General features: G+C 61.8%; 1 protein-coding gene across 1 annotated transcript; it reads left to right on the top strand.

Annotated features, from left to right (window-relative positions):
- Positions 1-2112: 2112 nt before the first annotated feature.
- LOC130593285 (DENN domain-containing protein 4B-like) lies at positions 2113-20200 on the top strand (the record flags this gene model as incomplete). The annotated part of the gene is given in 17 exon segments (XM_057398320.1): positions 2113-2258; positions 4654-4705; positions 4708-4792; positions 4876-4919; positions 4922-4998; positions 5085-5291; positions 5373-5501; positions 5604-5738; positions 7465-7917; positions 9610-9729; positions 9824-9990; positions 11325-11442; positions 13113-13328; positions 16193-16298; positions 18205-18361; positions 18449-18513; positions 20076-20200. Coding segments are annotated over 17 exon segments (2402 nt in total), but the record flags the coding sequence as incomplete, so codon positions are not given.
- Positions 20201-20205: the final 5 nt, after the last annotated feature.

Raw genomic sequence — 20205 nt, 5'->3', positions numbered from 1 at the left:
AGCATCACCTATGGGGGAGGGGAGACAGCATCACCTGTGGGGGAGGGGCACAGCATCACCTGTGGGGGAGGGGCACAGCATCACCTATGGGGGAGGGGCACAGCACCGGTGGGGGAGGGGAGCAGCGACACACAGAGCCTGTTCGAGCTGCACGGTGAGGGGAGGGGCACAGCACCTGTGGGGGCGGGGCACAGCATCACCTGTGGGGGAGGGGAGCAGCGACACACAGAGCCTGTTCGAGCTGCACGGTGAGGGGGAGGGGCACAGCACCTGTGGGGGAGGGGCCACAGCACCAGTGGGGGAGGGGCACAGCACCTGTGGGGGAGGGGAGACACAACATCACCTATGGGGGAGGGGACACAGCACCTGTGGGGGAGGGGCACAGCACCTGTGGGGGAGGGGAGCAGGGACACACACAGCCTGTTCGAGCTGCACGGTGAGGGGGAGGGGCACAGCACCTGTGGGGGAGGGGCACAGCACCTGTGGGGGAGGGGCACAGCATCACCTATGGGGGAGGGGAGCAGTGACACACAGAGCCTGTTCGAGCTGCACGGTGAGGGGGAGGGGCACAGCACCTGTGGGGGAGGGGCACAGCATCACCTGTGGGGGAGGGGCACAGCACCTGTGGGGGAGGGGCCACAGCATCACCTGTGGGGGAGGGGAGCAGCGACACACACAGAGCCTGTTCGAGCTGCACGGTGAGGGGGAGGGGCACAGCACCTGTGGGGGAGGGGCACAGCATCACCTGTGGGGGAGGGGCACAGCACCTGTGGGGGAGGGGCCACAGCATCACCTGTGGGGGAGGGGAGCAGCGACACACACAGAGCCTGTTCGAGCTGCACGGGGAGGGGGAGGGGCACAGCACCTGTGGGGGAGGGGCACAGCATCACCTGTGGGGGAGGGGCACAGCACCTGTGGGGGAGGGACCACAGCATCACCTGTGGGGGAGGGGAGCAGCGACACACACAGAGCCTGATCGAGCTGCACGGAGAGGGGGAGGCGCACAGCACCTGTGGGGGAGGGGCACAGCACCTGTGGGGGAGGGGCACAGCATCACCTATGGGGGAGGGGCACAGCACCTGTGGGGGAGGGGCACAGCACCTGTGGGGGAGGGGAGCAGCGACACACAGAGCCTGTTCGAGCTGCACGGTGAGGGGAGGGGCACAGCACCTGTGGGGGAGGGGCACAGCATCACCTGTGGGGGAGGGGCACAGCACCTGTGGGGAGGGGCCACAGCATCACCTGTGGGGGAGGGGAGCAGCGACACACAGAGCCTGTTCGAGCTGCACGGTGAGGGGGAGGGGCACAGCACCTGTGGGGGAGGGGCACAGCACCTGTGGGGGAGGGGCACAGCATCACCTATGGGGGAGGGGCACAGCACCTGTGGGGGAGGGGCCCAGCACCTGTGGGGGAGGGGCACAGCACCTGTGGGGGAGGGGAGCAGCGACACACACAGCCTGTTCGAGCTGCACGGTGAGGGGGAGGGGCACAGCACCTGTGGGGGAGGGGCCACAGCATCATCTGTGGGGAGGGGAGACACAGCTGCATCTGTGGGGGAGGGGGAGAGACAACATCTATGGGGGAGGGGGGGATAACATCTGTGGGGGGAGGGGGAGACCTGTGGGGGTGGGGAGAGACACCACCTGTGGGGGTGCCATAGGGAAGGGGTGGGTTGAAAACCCCCTATGAGTGGGGGAAGCACCCCCCATAGCCACGATTCCATAGGGACATGGGGTGGGGACAGGTTAACCCCCCTATAGCCGCAATTCCATAGGGACATGGGATGGGATGGGGATGGGGATGGGGATGGGATCCCCCCCATAACCACGATTCCATAGGGACACGGGGTGGGATGGGGATGGGGTGGGGATGGGATCACCCCCCTATAGCCATGATTCCATAGGGACATGGGATGCGATGGGGATGGGATGGGGATGGGATCACCCCTATAACCACAATTCCATAGGGCCACGACACGGGATGAACGCAGTTTGGGGCACTTCCATCTCCCATTGGTTCCCCCAACCCCTCCGGTGCCCACAGCCCCCAACCCCCCCCCCATCCCCCCCAAACCCCCCCAACCCCCCACCCCACGGCCTCCTCGTGCCGCAGGGTTCCTGCGCTCGCGGGACCGGGGGGAGCAGCGTTTCTACGCGCAGCTCCTGCGCACGCAGCTCTTCGCGCAGTTCATCGAGGACCGCTCCTTCGGCGCCGACCGCGAGCCCGGCCTCGACTTCTTCGACTCCTGCGTGGACAAAGTGGGGCGGCAGCGACCCCCAGCGCAGACCCATTGATACCCCCAGCCCCATTGACACCCCCATTGCCATTGACAGCCCCAGCCCCATTGACAGCCCAGCCCCATTGACACCTCCAGCCGCATTGACACCTCCATTGCCATTGACACCTCCAGCCCCATTGACACCTCCATTGCCATTGACAGCCCCAGCCCCATTGATACCTCCAGCCCCATTGACACCCCCATTGCCATTGACACCTCCAGCCCCATTGACACCTCCATTGCCATTGACACCTCCAGCCCCATTGACACCTCCATTGCCATTGACAGCCCCAGCCCCATTGATACCCCCAGCCCCATTGACACCCCCATTGCCATTGACACCTCCAGCCCCATTGACACCTCCAGCCCCATTGACATTGCCATTGACACCTCCAGCCCCATTGACACCTCCAGCCCCATTGACACCTCCATTGCCATTGAAAGCCCCAGCCCCATTGATACCTCCAGCCCCATTGACACCCCCATTGTCATTGACACCTCCAGCCCCATTGACACCTCCAGCCCCATTGACACCTCCATTGCCATTGACAGCCCCAGCCCCATTGATACCCCCAGCCCCATTGACACCCCCATTGCCATTGACACCTCCATTGCCATTGACACCTCCATTGCCATTGACAGCCCAGCCCCATTGACACCTCCATTGCCATTGACAGCCCCATCACCATTGACACCTCCATTGCCATTGACAGCCCCAGCCCCATTGACAGCCCCAGCCCCATTGACACCCCAGCCCCATTGACACCTCCATTGCCATTGACAGCCCCAGCCCCATTGATACCTCCAGCCCCATTGACAGCCCCATTGCCATTGACACCTCCAGCCCCATTGACACCTCCATTGCCATTGACAGCCCCAGCCCCATTGATACCTCCAGCCCCATTGACACCCCCATTGTCATTGACACCTCCAGCCCCATTGACACCCCCATTGCCATTGACACCTCCAGCCCCATTGACACCTCCATTGCCATTGACAGCCCCAGCCCCATTGACACCCCAGCCCCATTGACACCTCCAGCCCCATTGACATCTCCATTGCCATTGACAGCCCCAGCCCCATTGATAGCTCCAGCCCCATTGATACCCCCAGCCCCATTGACACCTCCAGCCCCATTGACACCTCCATTGCCATTGACAGCCCCAGCCCCATTGATAGCTCCAGCCCCATTGACACCTCCATTGCCATTGACAGCCCCAGCCCCATTGACAGCCCCATTGCCATTGACAGCCCCAGCCCCATTGATAGCTCCAGCCCCATTGACACCTCCATTGCCATTGACAGCCCCAGCCCCATTGACACCTCCAGCCCCATTGACACCTCCATTGCCATTGACAGCCCCAGCCCCATTGACACCTCCATTGCCATTGACAGCCCCAGCCCCATTGATAGCTCCAGCCCCATTGGCACCTCCATTGCCATTGACAGCCCCAGCCCCATTGATAGCTCCAGCCCCATTGACACCTCCATTGCCATTGACAGCCCCAGCCCCATTGACAGCCCCATTGCCATTGACAGCCCCAGCCCCATTGATACCCCCAGCCCCATTGACACCCCCATTGCCATTGACACCTCCAGCCCCATTGACACCTCCAGCCCCATTGACACCTCCATTGCCATTGACAGCCCCAGCCCCATTGATACCTCCAGCCCCATTGACACCCCCATTGCCATTGACACCTCCAGCCCCATTGACACCTCCATTGCCATTGACAGCCCCAGCCCCATTGATACCCCCAGCCCCATTGACACCCCCATTGCCATTGACACCCCCATTGCCATTGACACCCCCATTGCCATTGACACCTCCAGCCCCATTGACACCTCCATTGCCATTGACAGCCCCAGCCCCATTGATACCTCCAGCCCCATTGACACCCCCATTGTCATTGACACCTCCAGCCCCATTGACACCTCCATCTCCATTGACACCTCCGTTGCCATTGACCCCCTCCATCCCCATTGACACCCCTGTCCCCGTTGACACTTCCATCCTCATTGACACCCCCATCTCCATTGACCCCCTCCATCCCCATTGACCCCCCCATCCCCATTGATCCTCTCCATCCCCATTGACCCCTCCATCCCCATTGATCCCCCCATCCCCATTGACCCCCTCCATCCCCATTGATCCCCCCATCCCCATTGACCCCCTCCATCCCCATTGACCCCCTCTATCCCCATTGACCCCCTCCATCCCCATTGACCCCCTCTATCCCCATTGACCCCTCCATCCCCATTGACCCCCCCATCCCCATTGACCCCCCCATCCCCATTGCCCCCTCCATCCCCATTGCCCCCCCCATCCCCATTGACCCCCCCATCCCCATTGACCCCCGCATCTCCATCCCCAGGTACAGCCGGACCTAGAGAAGCCTGAGGACACCCCATTGCTGGAGCTGGACGATGCTCGGGGGGGGAGCACACCGTCTTCATCTCCCCCCCGGAGCATCCGGTGGCCCCCGACGGCTCCGAGCTGCCCGCCAAATACCAGTGAGCCCCCCACCTTTATCCCCATCATCTCCCCATTGCGCCCCCCACCTCACCCCATAACCCCCCCCCCCTTCACCCCATAGCTACGATGGCTTCCCCACGCTGCGCCCCGAGCTCCTGGAGCCCCCCGGGACCCCTTGGTGGCTCAGCTGTGCCAGGCCCGGAGCAGTGCCCCCAGCAGCCCAGCCCCATGCCGCACCAAGCAGGTCAGTGGGGCCGGCGCGGGATGCAGGATGCTCATCATCACCCGCCCCCCCCTTTCTCCATCACTGCCTCCTCTTCCTCCCCATAGGAGATGAAGGTGGCCCAGCGCGTGGCCCAGAAGTACTCCTCGGTCCCCGACATGTGGGGCCGGTGCCTGCTGGGGCACTGCTATGGGCTCTGGTTCCTTTACCTGCCCACCCACGTCCGCGCCGCGCCGGCCAAGCTGCCCGCGCTGCACTTGGCCTACGACGTCCTGCGCCGCATGGAGGCTCACCGTGTGGTGCTGCCCGATGTGGTGGGTGCTAAAGTGGGGGGGGGGGTTGTGGGTGGTTAGGGGTCCCAGACCCCTTTAATGGGTGTCCTCCCCACCCCACAGGTGTGTTACCGCGTCCTGCTCCAGCTCTGCGGGCAGTACGGGGAGCCCGTGCTCTCGGTGCGCGTGATGCTGGAGATGAAGCGCGCCGGCATCGTCCCCAACGCCGTCACCTACGGTTACTACAACAGGGTGATGGTGATGGGGGGTGGATGGGGATGAAGGGGGGGGTTGTAGGGGGGGGGGGTGTCCCGATGGGTGCTGATCCCTGTGGTCCCCCCCCACCCGGTGCAGGCGGTGCTGGAGAGCAAGTGGCCGTCGGGTACCCAGAGCGCGCGGCAGCGCTGGGCCAAGCTCCGCAACGTGGTGCTGGGGGCGGCGCGGTTCCGGCAGCCCCTGCGGCAGCGCCAGCGCCAAGGAGGCACCGGCATTGAGGGGGGTAGGTGATGGGGGGGGGGGGACGGGCCATGGACAGCCATTGACCCCCATTGACAGTCGTTGACCCCCATTGACAGTCATTGACCCCCATTGACAGTCATTGATCCCCATTGACAGCCATGGACTCCCATTGACCTTCATTGACTCCCAATGGCACCACATTGACAGCCATTGACCCCATTGACAGCCATTGACCCCATTGACAGCCATTGACCCCCACTGACAGCCATTGATACCCATTGACCCCCATTGACAGCCATGGACTCCCATTGACCTTCATTGACTCCCAATGGCACCACATTGACAGCCATTGACCACATTGACATTGACAGCCCCCATTGACATCCATTGACCCCATTGACAGCCGTTGACATCCATTGACAGCCATTGATACCCATTGACAGCCGTTGATTCCCATTGACAGCCATTGACCCCCATTGACAACCATTGACCCCCATTGACAGGCATGGACCCCTATTGACAGCCATGGACTCCCATTGACACCTGTTGACTCTTATTGACTCCCAATGACACCACATTGACAGCCATTGACCCCTATTGACAGTCATTGACCCCCATTGACAGCCATTGACCCCATTGACAGCTGTTGACATCCATTGACTCCCATTGACAGCCATTGATACCCATTGACAGCTGTTGATTCCCACAGACAACCATTGACCCCCATTGACAACCATTGACCCCCATTGACAGGCATTGACCCCTATTGACAGCCATGGGCTCCCATTGACACCTGTTGACTCTTATTGACTCCCAATGACACCACATTGACAGCCATTGACCCCTATTGACAGTCGTTGACTCCCAGTGACACCCCTTTGACAGTCATTGATCCCATTGACTCCCGTTGACCCTGATTGACCCCCATTGACCCTCATTGACCCCCGTTGACCCCATTGACTGCCATTGACCCTCATTGATGCCCGTTGACCCTCATCGACCCCACTGACACCCGTTGATGCCCATTGACCCTCATTGACCCCCATTGGCACTCATTAACCCCACTGACACTCACTGTCCCCATTGACACTCACTGACCCATGTTGACCCCCATTGACTCCCATTGATACCCACTGACCCCCATTGACCCCCATTGACTCCCATTGACCCTCATCGACCCTCGATGACCCTATTGACCCTGTAGACACCCATTGACCCCATAGACCCCCATTGTCTCCCACTGACTCTTTGACCCTTGATTACCATATTGACCCCATAGACCCCCATAGACCCCCATTGTCTCCCACTGACCCTCATCGACCCTCGATGACCCTATTGACCCCATAGACCCCCATTGACCCCACAGACCCCCATTGACCCCCATTGACTCCCATTGACCCCCATTGTCTCCCACTGACTCTCATCGACCCTCGATGACCCCATAGACCCCCATTGACCCCGTAGACCCCCATTGACCCCCATTGACTCCCATTGACCCCCATTGTCTCCCGCTGACTCTCCTCGACCCTCGATGACCCCATAGACCCCCATTGACCCCATAGACCCCCATTGACCCCCATTGACTCCCATAGACCCCCATTGTCTCCCGCTGACTCTCATCGACCCTCGATGACCCCATAGACCCCCATTGACCCCATAGACCCCCATTGACCCCCATTGACTCCCATAGACCCCCATTGTCTCCCGCTGACTCTCATCGACCCTCGATGACCCCATAGACCCCCATTGACCCCACAGACCCCCATCGTCTGCCACTGACCCCATTGCCCCCCCCGCAGCCCCCCGGCCCCCCCTGCAGCGCCAAACCACGTGGGCCGGGCGCAGCCTCCAGGACCCCCCCCCGGCTCCGCGGCTGCAGAGGAGCGGCAGCGTCAGCGCCCCCGGCCCCCCCCGGCCCGAGGGCTCCCAAGGGGGGGTCCCGGGGCCGCCCCCCCCGCCCCCCGCTCCCCATGGGAGCCCCTCGGGTGCGGAGGAGGCCGGGGGGGGCCCGGGGGGGGCGGCGACGCCGCGCCGGGGGCTGGCGGCCAAGCTCCAGCAGCTCCTGTCCCCCGGGAAGAGGGGCCCGGCCCTCGCCCCCCCCGGCCCCGGCCCCGAGCCCTGGGAGGGGGACGCCCCCCCAGCCCCACGGCGCAGCCCCATGGGGTCGTTGCTGAGGTCCCGGCAGCGCCCGGAGTCCACTGCATCCGAGGTACCCGTGGGGTGCGGCGTGGGGAGGGATGGATGGATGGGGTGGGGGATGGGGTGGGGATGGGGATGGGTGGATGATGGGATGGGTGGGATGGATGATGGATGTGGATGGATGGGTGGGATGGGCTGGAATGGAATGGGATGGGGGTGGGATGGGATGGGCTGGAATGGGTGGGATGGGATGGGTGGGTGGGGATCAATGGGATGGGATGGATGGGGTGGGGATGGGGTGGATGGGAGGGATGGGGGATAGGATGGGTGGGATGGGATGGATGGGATGTGGATGGATGGTGGATGGGATGGATGGGATGGATGGGATGGGATGGGATGGATGCAATGGGGTGGATGGGATGGATGGGATGGGATGGATGGGATGGGGTGGATGGGATGGATGGGATAGGATGGGTGGGATGGGATGGATGGGATGGGGTGGGGATGGGATGGAATGGGATGGGTGGGTAGGAATCAATGGGGTGGATGGGATAGGATGGGTGAGATGGGATGGAATGGGATAGGATGGGTGGGATGGAATGGGATGGGCTGGAATGGATGGGGTGGGATGGGATGGGATGGGTGGGTAGGGATCAATGGGATGGATGGGATGGGGATGGGGTGGATGGGATGGATGGGCAGGATGGGTGGGATGGGCTGGAATGGGATGGGCTGGAATGGATGGGCTGGAATGGATGGGATGGATGGATAGGGTAGGATGGGGTGGGATGGGATGGAGTGGGATGGGTGGGATAAAGCTCATTCAGATCCATGGGAAGGGGCAGTGTCCATAGGGCAGGTTGGTCCAAGCTGGACGTGAGCACTGCCAGGGATGGGGCATCCAAACCTTCTCCATTCAACCCATCCCAGTGTCCCCCCACCCTCACAGGGAAGAACTTCCCTGTGTCAATGGGAAGAACTTCCCTGTGTCCAGCCAAAATCCCCCTGTTCCAATTTGAACCCCTCACTCCTTGTCCTGTGCCTGAGGAAGATCCCTCTGCAGCATCCCTGTATCCCAGAGCATCCCTGTATCCCCGAGCATCCCTGTATCCCCGAGCATCCCTGCATCCCTGAGCATCCCTGTATCCCTGAGCATCCCTGTATCCCCGAGCATCCCTGTATCCCCGAGCATCCCTGCATCTCCGAGCATCCCTGTATCCCCGAGCATCCCTGTATCCCCGAGCATCCCTGCATCTCCGAGCATCCCTGTATCCCCGAGCATCCCTGTATCCCCGAGCATCCCTGCATCTCCGAGCATCCCTGTATCCCCGAGCATCCCTGTATCCCCGAGCATGCCTTTATCACTGAGTACCCTGTATCCCTGAGCATCCCTGTATCCCAGAGCATCTCTGCATCCTCGAGCATCCCTGTATCCCCGAGCATCCCTGTATCGCGGAGCATCTCTGTATCCCAGAGCATCTCTGCATCTTCGAGCATCCCTGTATCCCCGAGCATCCCTGTATCCCTGATCATCCCTGTATCCCCGAGCATCCCTATATCCCTGAGCATCCCTGTATCCCATAGCATCCCTATATCCCTGACCATCCCTGCATCCCCATCACCCCCTGGCAGCCGCTCTGACCTCCCTCCTCAGCTCCTCCCCAGCGCTCCCAGCCTCATTCCTATGGGACCTGCTCCCCCATCCCTATGGCTGCTCCCCGTGCCCCGTTCAGCTCCGTGCTCCCTGCCCTGTATCCCTCAGAGCTCCGCATCCCTGGGCAGCGACCTGGACCTCTCCGACACCTCCCTGGGAAGCTCCGGCGTTCCCAAAGCCTCCGATCCCCATGGGGCTCCGGAGGAGGAGCCCCCGCTATGGAGGTGAGCACGGGGGGGGGGGGGGGGGGCGGTCCCATCCTGCCCCCTTCCTCCCCTCCCCTCCCTCCGCCCCATGGCTCTCTATGGGGCTGATGGGGCAGGTGCTGCTGTCGAGCTGCTCGCGGTGCCAGGCCTGTGGGGCGCTGGTCTACGACGAGGAGGTGATGGCCGGATGGAGCTCGGACGACTCCACGCTCACCAGCACCTGCCCCTTCTGCGCCCGCCCCTTCCTGCCCTTCCTCAGCATCGAGATCCGGCACTTCCAGCAGCCCCACGGGTACCCAGCGCCCGCAGCCCCAGCACCCCGCATCCATCCCGGTGTCCCCGCTGGTCCCAATCCCCCCCCATTGCATCCTTCATCCTCCGGAGGAAGCCCCTGGATCCACATCCCCCCCTTAGCATCCCCCATCCTTGTATCCTCCGGGAGCAGACCCCAGCATCCCGCATCCATCCCGGTGTCCCCGCTGGTCCCAATCCCCCCCCTTTGCATCCTTCATCCTCCGGAGGAAGCCCCTGGATCCACATCCCCCCCCTTAGCATCCCCCGTACTTCCATGCTCTGGGAGCAGACCCCAGCATCCCGCATCCATCCCGGTGTCCTCGCTGGTCCCAATCCCCCCCCTTTGCATCCTTCATCCTCCGGAGGAAGCCCCTGGATCCACATCCCCCCCTTAGCATCCCCCCTCCTTGTATCCTCTGGGAGCAGACCCCAGCATCCCGCTTCCATCCCGGTGTCCCCGCTGGTCCCAATCCCCCCCCTTTGCATCCTTCATCCTCCGGAGGAAGCCCCTGGATCCACATCCCCCCCTTAGCATCCCCTGTACTTCCATGCTCTGGGAGCAGACCCCAGCATCCCACATCCATCCCGGTGTCCCCGCTGGTCCCAAACCCACCCATTGCATCCTTCATCCTCCGGAGGTAGCGACTAGATCCACATCCCTCCTCTAGCATCCCCCGTACTTCCATGCTCTGGGAGCTGACCCCAGCATCCCGCATCCATCCCAATATCCCTCTTTGATTCCCACTGGACTCCCCCATCCTTGCATCCTCTGGGAGCAGACCCCAGCATCCCACATCCATCCCAGTGTTCCCAGTGTCCCACTAGACTCCCCATCCTTGTATCCTCTGGGAGCTGACCCCAGCATCCCGCATCCATCCCAATATCCCTCTTTGATTCCCACTGGACTCCCCCATCCTTGCATCCTCTGGGAGCAGACCCCAGCATCCCACATCCATCCCAGTGTTCCCAGTGTCCCACTAGACTCCCCATCCTTGTATCCTCTGGGAGCAGACCCCAGCATCCCACATCCATCCCAGTATTCCCAGTGTCCCCAGTGTCTCCCTTGTGTCCCCAGCATCCCCCTTTGCTTCCCACTGGATCCCCACACCCTTCCATCATTAGGAAGGCCCCAGCATCCTGAATCCATCCCAGTATTCCCAGTGTCCCTAATGTCTCCCTTGTGTCCCCAGCATCCCGCATCCATCCCAATATCCCTAAGCCCCCCCCTTCGCATCCTTCCCCCCCCCCCCCGACCCCACCCCCCCCCCCAGTGGGGGCTGTGGGGTCCCCTCCATCCCCCCCTCTTCTTCCTCCCCCCCCCAGCCCCCCCGAGCCGGACCCCTCCGGCCCCAGCCCCCCCCCGGGCCCGGTGCTCAGCGACCGCCGCCGCTGCCTGGAGCTGGATGAGGCCGACGGGGAAGGGAGCAACGGAGCCGCCTCGGTACCGCCCCCTGCGGGCACCCCCCGCCACTGCACCCACTTGAACCCCCACTGCCATTGAACCCCCACTGCACCCCCATTGCCACTGCACCCCCATTGCCACTGCACCCCCATTGCCATTGAACCCCCATTGCCACTGCACCCCCACTGCACCCCCATTGCCATTGAACCCCCACTGCCATTGAACCCCCATTGCACCCCCATTGCCCTTGAACCCCCATTGCCATTGAACCCCCATTGCCATTGAACCCCCATTGCCATTGAACCCCCATTGCCACTGCACCCCCATTGCCATTGAACCCCCACTGCACCCCCATTGCCCTTGAACCCCCATTGCCACTGCACCCCCATTGCCACTGCACCCCCACTGCACCCCCATTGCCATTGAACCCCCACTGCACCCCCATTGCCATTGATACTCCCATTGCCATTGAACCCCCATTGCCACTGCACCCCCATTGCCATTGAACCCCCATTGCCATTGAAACCCCATTGCCATTGAACCCCCATTGCCATTGAAACCCCATTGCCATTGAACCCCCATTGCCACTGCACCCCCATTGCCATTGAAACCCCATTGCACCCCCATTGCCATTGAACCCCCATTGCCATTGAAACCCCATTGCCATTGAACCCCCATTGCCACTGCACCCCCATTGCCATTGAACCCCCATTGCCATTGAACCCCCATTGCCACTGCACCCCCATTGCCCTTGAACCCCCATTGCCATTGAACCCCCATTGCCATTGAAACCCCATTGCCATTGAACCCCCATTGCCATTGAACCCCCATTGCCACTGCACCCCCATTGCCCTTGAACCCCCATTGCCATTGAACCCCCATTGCCATTGAACCCCCATTGCCACTGCACCCCCATTGCCATTGAACCCCCATTGCCATTGAACCCCCATTGCCATTGAACCCCCATTGCCATTGAACCCCCATTGCCACTGCACCCCCATTGCCATTGAACCCCCATTGCCATTGAAACCCCATTGCCATTGAACCCCCATTGCCACTGCACCCCCATTGCCATTGAACCCCCATTGCACCCCCATTGCCATTGAACCCCCATTGCACCCCCATTGCACCCCCATTGCCATTGAACCCCCATTGCACCCCTACTGCACCCCCATTGCCATTGAACCCCCATTGCACCCCCATTGCACCCCCACTGCCATTGCACCCCCATTGCACCCCCACTGCACCCCCATTGCCACTGCACCCCCATTGAACCCCCATTGCACCCCCATTGCCATTGAACCCCCATTGCACCCCCATTGCCATTGAACCCCCATTGCACCCCTACTGCACCCCCACTGCCATTGCACCCCCATTGCACCCCCACTGCACCCCATTGCCCCCTCTCTACCGCCCCCTGCAGCCCCCCATTTTTCCCCCATTCCCCCCCTCCCCCCAATCCCCCCCATCCCCCTCTCTCCCCCTCCCCATCCCCCCCATTCCCCCCCCATCCCCCCCATGCCCCCCATCCCCTCTCTCTCCCCCCCACTCCCCCCACCCCCCATTCTCACCCCCCTCCCCCATCCCCCATCCCCTCTCTCTCCCCCCCATCCCCCTCTCTCCCCCTCCCCATCCCCCATCCCCCCCTCTCTCTCTCCCCCCCACCCCCCATTCTCACCCCCCCCATCCCCTCTCCACCCCCGCTCCAGGACCTCTCTTCCTTCCCGTACCTGAGCCCCCTGGTTCTGCGCAAGGAGCTGGAGCGGGCGCTGGAGGCCGAGGGGGGCGCGGCGCTGGCGGGGGCGGCGCTGCGGGGGGCTCGGCCCATCCTCTACTGGAATTTGCTGTGGTTCTTCCGGCGCCTGGCGCTGCCCTCGGCCCTGCCCCAGCTCCTCCTGCCCCAGCCCCAGCCCCTGCCCCACGGAGCGGGGCACGCAGAGGTAACGGGGGGGGATATGGGGTGGTGGGGGGGTATGGGGTGATGGAGGGGTTATGGGGTGATGGGGGGGTTATGGGGTGATGGGGGGGTTATGGGGTGATGGAGGGGTTATGGGGTGATGGGGGGGTTATGGGGTGATGGGGTTATGGGGTGATGGGGGGATGGGGTGATGGGGGGGGTGATGGGGTGATGGGGGGGGGTTATGGGGTAATGGGGTTATGGGGTGATGGGGGGGTTATGGGGTGATGGGGTTATGGGGTAATGGGGTTATGGGGTGATGGGGGGGTTATGGGGTGATGGGGGGGTTATGGGGTGATGGGGGGGGTATGGGGTGATGGGGGGGTTATGGGGTGATGGGGGGGTTATGGGGTGATGGGGTTATGGGGTGATGGGGGGGGTATGGGGTGATGGGGGGGTTATGGGGTGATGGGGGGGTTATGGGGTGATGGGGTTATGGGGTGATGGGGGGGGTATGGGGTGATGGGGGGGTTATGGGGTGATGGGGGGGTTATGGGGTGATGGGGGGGGTATGGGGTGATGGGGTTATGGGGTAATGGGGTTATGGGGTGATGGGGGGGTTATGGGGTGATGGGGTTATGGGGTAATGGGGTGGGGTGATGGGGGGGTTATGGGGTGATGGGGTTATGGGGTAATGGGGTTATGGGGTGATGGGGGGGTTATGGGGTGATGGGGTTATGGGGTGATGGGGGGGTTATGGGGTGATGGGGTTATGGGGTGATGGGGGGTATGGGGTGATGGGGTTATGGGGTGATGGGGTTATGGGGTGATGGGGGGGTATGGGGTAATGGGGTTATGGGGTGATGCAGGGGTTATGGAGGTGGGGGGGTTATGGGGTAATGGGGTTATGGGGTGATGGGGGGGTTATGGGGTGATGGGGTTATGGGGTGATGTGGTTATGGGGGTGATGGGGTTATGGGGTGATGTGGTTATGGGGTAATGGGGTTATGGGGTGATGGGGGGGGTATGGGTTGATGGGGTTATGGGGTAATGGGGTTATGGGGTGATGCAGGGGTTATGGAGTGATGGGGGGGTTATGGGGTGATGGGGGGGTTATGGGGTGATGGAGGGGTTATGGGGTGATGGGGGGGGGTCATGGGGTAGGTTATGGGCACACAGAGGTAACGGGGGGGTGGTTATGGGGTGATGGGGGGGGTTATGGGTTGATGGGGTTATGGGGTAATGGGGTGATGGGGTGATGAAGGGGTTATGGGGTGATGGGGTTATGGGGTAATGGGGTGATGGGGTGATGAAGGGGTTATGGGGTGATGGGCTTATGGGGTTGTGGGGCAGGTAGGGGGCATTGGGGGGGTTATGGGGTGATGAGGGGGGTATGGGGTGATGGGGGGTTATGGGGTGATGGGGGGGTATGGGGCAATGGGGGGTGGGTTATGGGGGGGTTATGGGGCACAATATGGGGTAGGTTATGGGGCAACAGGAGGTTGGTTATGGGGCACAGTATGGGTTGGGTTATGGGGCAATGGGGTGTTATGGGGCACAGTATGGGGTGGGTTATGGGGCAATGGGGGGTTATGGGGTGGTTATGGGGCAATGGGGGGTTATGGGGTGGGTTATGGGGCAGTGGGGGGTTATGGGGTGGTTATGGGGCAATGGGGGGTTATGGGGCAATGGGGGGGTTATGGGGCAATGGGGTGGGTTATGGGGCACAGTATGGGTTGGGTTATGGAGCAATAGGGGGTTATGGGGTGGGTTATGGGGCAATGGGGGGTTATGGGGGGGTTATGGGGCAATGGGGGGTTATGGGGGGGTTATGGGGCAATGGGGGGTTATGGGGCAATGGGGGGTTATGGGGTGGGTTATGGGGCAATGTGGGGTTATGGGGCAATGGGGGGTTATGGGGTGGGTTATGGGGCAATGGGGGGTTATGGGGGTAATGGGGGCAATGGGGGGTTATGGGGTTATGGGGGGTATGGGGGGTTATGGGGGGTTATGGGGGGCTATGGGGCAATGGGGGGCTATGGGGGGCAATGGGGGTCAATGGGGTAATGGGGGGTATGGGGTGTTATGGGGCAATGGGGGGTTATGGGGGGGTTATGGGGCAATGGGGGGTTATGGGGTGGGTTATGGGGCAATGGGGGGGGGGTTATGGGGCAATGGGGGTTATGGGGGTATGGGGCAATGGGGGGTTATGGGGGGTTATGGGGCAATGGGGGTTATGGGGGGGGGGGTTATGGGGGGGTTATGGGGTGGTTATGGGGGGTTATGGGGGGGTTATGGGGCAATGGGGGGTTATGGGGGTTATGGGGCAATGGGGGGTTATGGGGTGGGTTATGGGGCAATGGGGGGTTATGGGGGGTTATGGGGCAATGGGGGGTTATGGGGGGGTTATGGGGCAATGGGGGGTTATGGGGGGTTATGGGGCAATGGGGGGGTATGGGGGGGTTATGGGGCAATGGGGGGTTATGGGGGGGTTATGGGGCAATGGGGGGTTATGGGGTGGGTTATGGGGCAATGGGGGGGTTATGGGGCAATGGGGGGTTATGGGGGGGTTATGGGGCAATGGGGGGTTATGGGGGGGTTATGGGGCAATGGGGGGTTATGGGGTGGGTTATGGGGCAATGGGGGGTTATGGGGGGGTTATGGGGCAATGGGGGGTTATGGGGGGTTATGGGGGGGTTATGGGGCAATGGGGGGTTATGGGGTGGGTTATGGGGCAATGGGGGGTTATGGGGGGGTTATGGGGCAATGGGGGGTTATGGGGTGGTTATGGGGCAATGTGGGGTTATGGGGCAATGGGGGGTTATGGGGGGTTATGGGGCAATGGGGGGGTCCTGGGCCTGCCCTGAGGAGGTTTTGGGGTCCCCCCCCCAGCTGCACCCCCCGGGCTCCCCCCACGTCCGCGTGCGGCTCCTTTGGGACGTCCTGGCCCCAGAGCCCGACGCCTGCCCCCCCCTTTACGTGCTCTGGCGCCTGCACAGTGAGTGGGGGGCGCTATGGGGCGCTGTGGGGCGCTATGGGGCGCTATGGGGCACTGGGGGGCGCTATGGGGCGCTATGGGGCGCTGTGGGGCGCTATGGGGCGCTATGGGGCACTATGGGGCGCTATGGGGCGCTGTGGGGCGCTATGGGGCGCTATGGGGCACTGGGGGGCGCTATGGGGCGCTATGGGGCGCCATGGGGCACTGGGGGGCTGTATGGGGCACTGGGGGGCGCTATGGGGCGCTATGGGGCGCTGGGGGGCTTTATGGGGCGCTGTGGGTCTCTACGGGGCACAATGGTTCTCTGTGGGTCTCTATGGGTCTCTATGGGGTCTCTGTGGGTCTCTATGGGTCTCTATGTGTCTCTATGGGTCTCTATGGGTCTCTATGTCTCTTTATGTCTCTCTATGGGTCTCTATGGGTCTCTATGGTCTCTATGGGTCTCTATGGGTCTCTATGTCTCTCTATGTGTCTCTATGGGTCTCTATGGGTCTCTATGGGTCTCTATGGTCTCTATGGGTCTCTATGGGTCTCTATGGGTCTCTATGTCTCTCTATGTCTCTCTATGGGTCTCTATGGGTCGCTATGTGTCTCTATGTGTCTCTATGGGTCTCTATGGGTCTCTATGGTCTCTCTATGGGTGCTCTATGTCTCTCTATGGGTCTCTATGCTCTCTCTATGGGTCCCTATGGTCTCTCTATGTCTCTCTATGTCTCTCTATGTCTCTCTATGTCTCTCTATGGGTCTCTATGGGTCTCTATGGGTCTCTATGGGTCCCTATGGGGTCTCTATGGGTCTCTATGGTCTCTATGTCTCTCTATGTCTCTCTATGTCTCTCTATGGGTCTCTATGGGTCTCTATGGGTCCCTATGGGGTCTCTATGTCTCTCTATGTGTCTCTATGTCTCTCTATGTCTCTCTATGGGTCTCTATGGGTCCCTATGGTCTCTCTATGGGTCTCTATGGGTCCCTATGGTCTCTCTATGGGTCTCTATGTCTCTCTATGGGTCTCTATGTGTCTCTATGGGTCTCTATGGGTCTCTATGTGTCTCTATGTGTCTCTATGTCTCTCTATGGTCTCTATGTCTCTCTATGTCTCTCTATGTCTCTCTATGGGTCTCTATGGGTCTCTATGTCTCTCTATGTCTCTCTATGGGTCTCTATGTGTCTCTATGTCTCTCTATGTCTCTCTATGTCTCTCTATGTGTCTCTATGTCTCTCTATGTCTCTCTATGGGTCTCTATGGGTCTCTATGGGTCTCTATGGGTCTCTATGTCTCTCTATGTCTCTCTATGGGGTCTCTATGGGTCTCTATGTCTCTCTATGGGTCTCTATGGGTCTCTATGTCTCTCTATGGGTCTCTATGGGTCTCTATGTCTCTCTATGTCTCTCTATGTCTCTCTATGGGGTCTCTATGGTCTCTATGTCTCTCTATGTCTCTCTATGTCTCTCTATGTGTCTCTATGGGTCCCTATGGGGTCTCTATGGGTCTCTATGTCTCTCTATGTCTCTCTATGGGTCTCTATGGGTCTCTATGTCTCTCTATGTCTCTCTATGGGTCTCTATGGGTCTCTATGGGTCTCTATGGGTCTCTATGTCTCTCTATGTCTCTCTATGGGGTCTCTATGGGTCTCTATGGGTCTCTATGGGTCTCTATGTCTCTCTATGTCTCTCTATGTCTCTCTATGGGTCTCTATGTGTCTCTATGTGTCTCTATGGGTCTCTATGTCTCTCTATGTCTCTCTATGGGTCTCTATGGGTCCCTATGGGTCTCTATGTCTCTCTATGTGTCTCTATGGGTCTCTATGGGTCTCTATGGGTCCCTATGGGGTCTCTATGGGTCTCTATGTCTCTCTATGTCTCTCTATGGGTCTCTATGGGTCTCCTTCCCTCCCTGTCCCCCCCAGGCCACGTCCCCACGCGCTTCCCCGCGCGCCTGCCCCCCGGCGCCCCGTTCTCCTTGGCCTTCCTGGAGGCGGTGCTGAGCCATGTGGGGCTGGGCGAGGTGCACAAAGCCATCGCCCTCCTGCTCGACACCCCCGGCGGGCCCCTGCCCCCCCCGAGGTACCGGGACCCTCCCCCTCTGCCCCATAGATCCCCTCCCCCCCCCAGCCCCATTGCAATGGGGGTCACTGCGCGCCTGCCCCATAGGAGCATCTATAGGGAAATCCTGTTCCTGACGCTGGCGGCGCTGGGAAGGGAGCACGTGGATATTGGTAAGGGGGAGGGAAGTGGGGGGGGTTGGGGGGCTATGGGGGAGGTGATGGGATGCTATGGGGCAGGCAGTGGGGTGCTATGGGGCAGGCGATGGGATGCTATGGGGCAGGCAGTGGGGTGCTATGGGGCAGGCGATGGGATGCTATGGGGCAGGCAATGGGGTGCTATGGGTGCTATGGGGCAGGAGATGGGGCTCTGTGGGGCAGGTGATGGGTGCTATGGGACAGGTTATGGGGTGCTCTAGGGCAGGCGCTGGGTGCAATGGGTGCTATGGGGCAGGCTGTGGGGCTCTATGGGGCAGGCTCAGAGTGCTATGGGGCAGGCTCTGGGGCTCCATGGGGTGCGATGGGCCAGGCTCTGGGGTGCTCTGGAGCTCCATGGGGTGCTATGGGGCAGGGGCTGGGGTGCTCCGGGTGGTGTGGGGCAGGCTCTGGGTGCTATGGGGCTCCATGGGTTGCTATGAGTGCTATGGGGCAGGCTCTGGGTTCCATGGGGCAGGCTCTGGGGTGCTATGGGGCAGGCTCTGGGTGCTATGGGGCAGGGTCTGGGGTGCTATGGGGCAGGCTCTGGGTGCTATGGGGCAGGGTCTGGGGTGCTATGGGGCAGGCTCTGGGTGCTATGGGGCAGGCTCTGGGGTGCTATGGGGCAGGCTCTGGGTGCTATGGGGCAGGGTCTGGGGTGCTATGGGGCAGGCTCTGGGGTGCTCTGGGGTGCTATGACGCAGGCTCTGGGTGCTATGGGGCAGGCTCTGGGGTGCTATGGGGCAGGCTCTGGGTGCTATGGGGCAGGCTCTGGGTGCTGTGGGGCAGGTGCTGTGGGTACTGTGGGTCAGGCTCTGGCTGCTATGGGGCAGGCTCCGGGTGCTATGGGGCAGGCTCTGGGTGCCGTGGGACAGACTCTGGGGTGCTATGGGGCAGGCTCTGGGGTGCTGTGGGTCAGGCTCTGGGTGCTGTGGGTGCTATGGGGCAGGCTCTGGGTGCCATGGGGCAGGCTCTGGGGTGCTATGGGGCAGGCTCTGGGTGCTATGGGGCAGGGTCTGGGGTGCTATGGGGCAGGCTCTGGGGTGCTCTGGGGTGCTATGACGCAGGCTCTGGGTGCTATGGGGCAGGCTCTCGGGTGCTATGGGGCAGGCTCTGGGTGCTATGGGACAGGCTCTGGGTGCTATGGGACAGGCTCTGGGTGCTATGGGGCAGGCTCTGGGGTGCTGTGGGTGCTATGGGTCAGGTCTGGGTGCTATGGGTCCGGCTCTGGGTGCTATGGGGCAGGCTCTGGGTGCTGTGGGTGCTATGGGTCAGGTCTGGGTGCTATGGGTCCGGCTCGGGGTGCTATGGGGCAGGCTCTGGGTGCTGTGGGTCAGGCTCTGGGTGCTGTGGGTGCTATGGGGCAGGCTCTGGGTGCTATGGGTCCGGCTCGGGGTGCTATGGGGCAGGCTCTGGGGTGCTGTGGGTGCTATGGGTCAGGTCTGGGTGCTATGGGGCAGGCTCTGGGTGCTGTGGGTGCTATGGGTCAGGCTCCGGGTGCCGTGGGTCCGGCTCGGGCCCTGCTCACGGCCGCCCCCCAGCGGCCTTCGACCGTAAATACAAAGCCGCCTTCGCCCGCCTGGCCGGGAGCCGGGGCCGGGAGCAGCTGCGGCAGCGCCGGGCGCAGCCCCCGAGCTCCAAGGCCTTGGACTGCAGGAAGAGCTTCGGGCC

This window comes from Pezoporus wallicus, unplaced genomic scaffold, assembly GCF_028554395.1.
Source record: "Pezoporus wallicus isolate ANWC-B61680 ecotype Strahan unplaced genomic scaffold, APGP_CSIRO_Pwel_v1 contig_13064, whole genome shotgun sequence".
In the NCBI taxonomy this organism is placed as follows: domain Eukaryota; kingdom Metazoa; phylum Chordata; class Aves; order Psittaciformes; family Psittacidae; genus Pezoporus; species Pezoporus wallicus.
The sequence above is the reverse complement of the archived record's forward strand: the minus strand, read 5'-3'. Positions and strand labels throughout refer to the sequence as shown.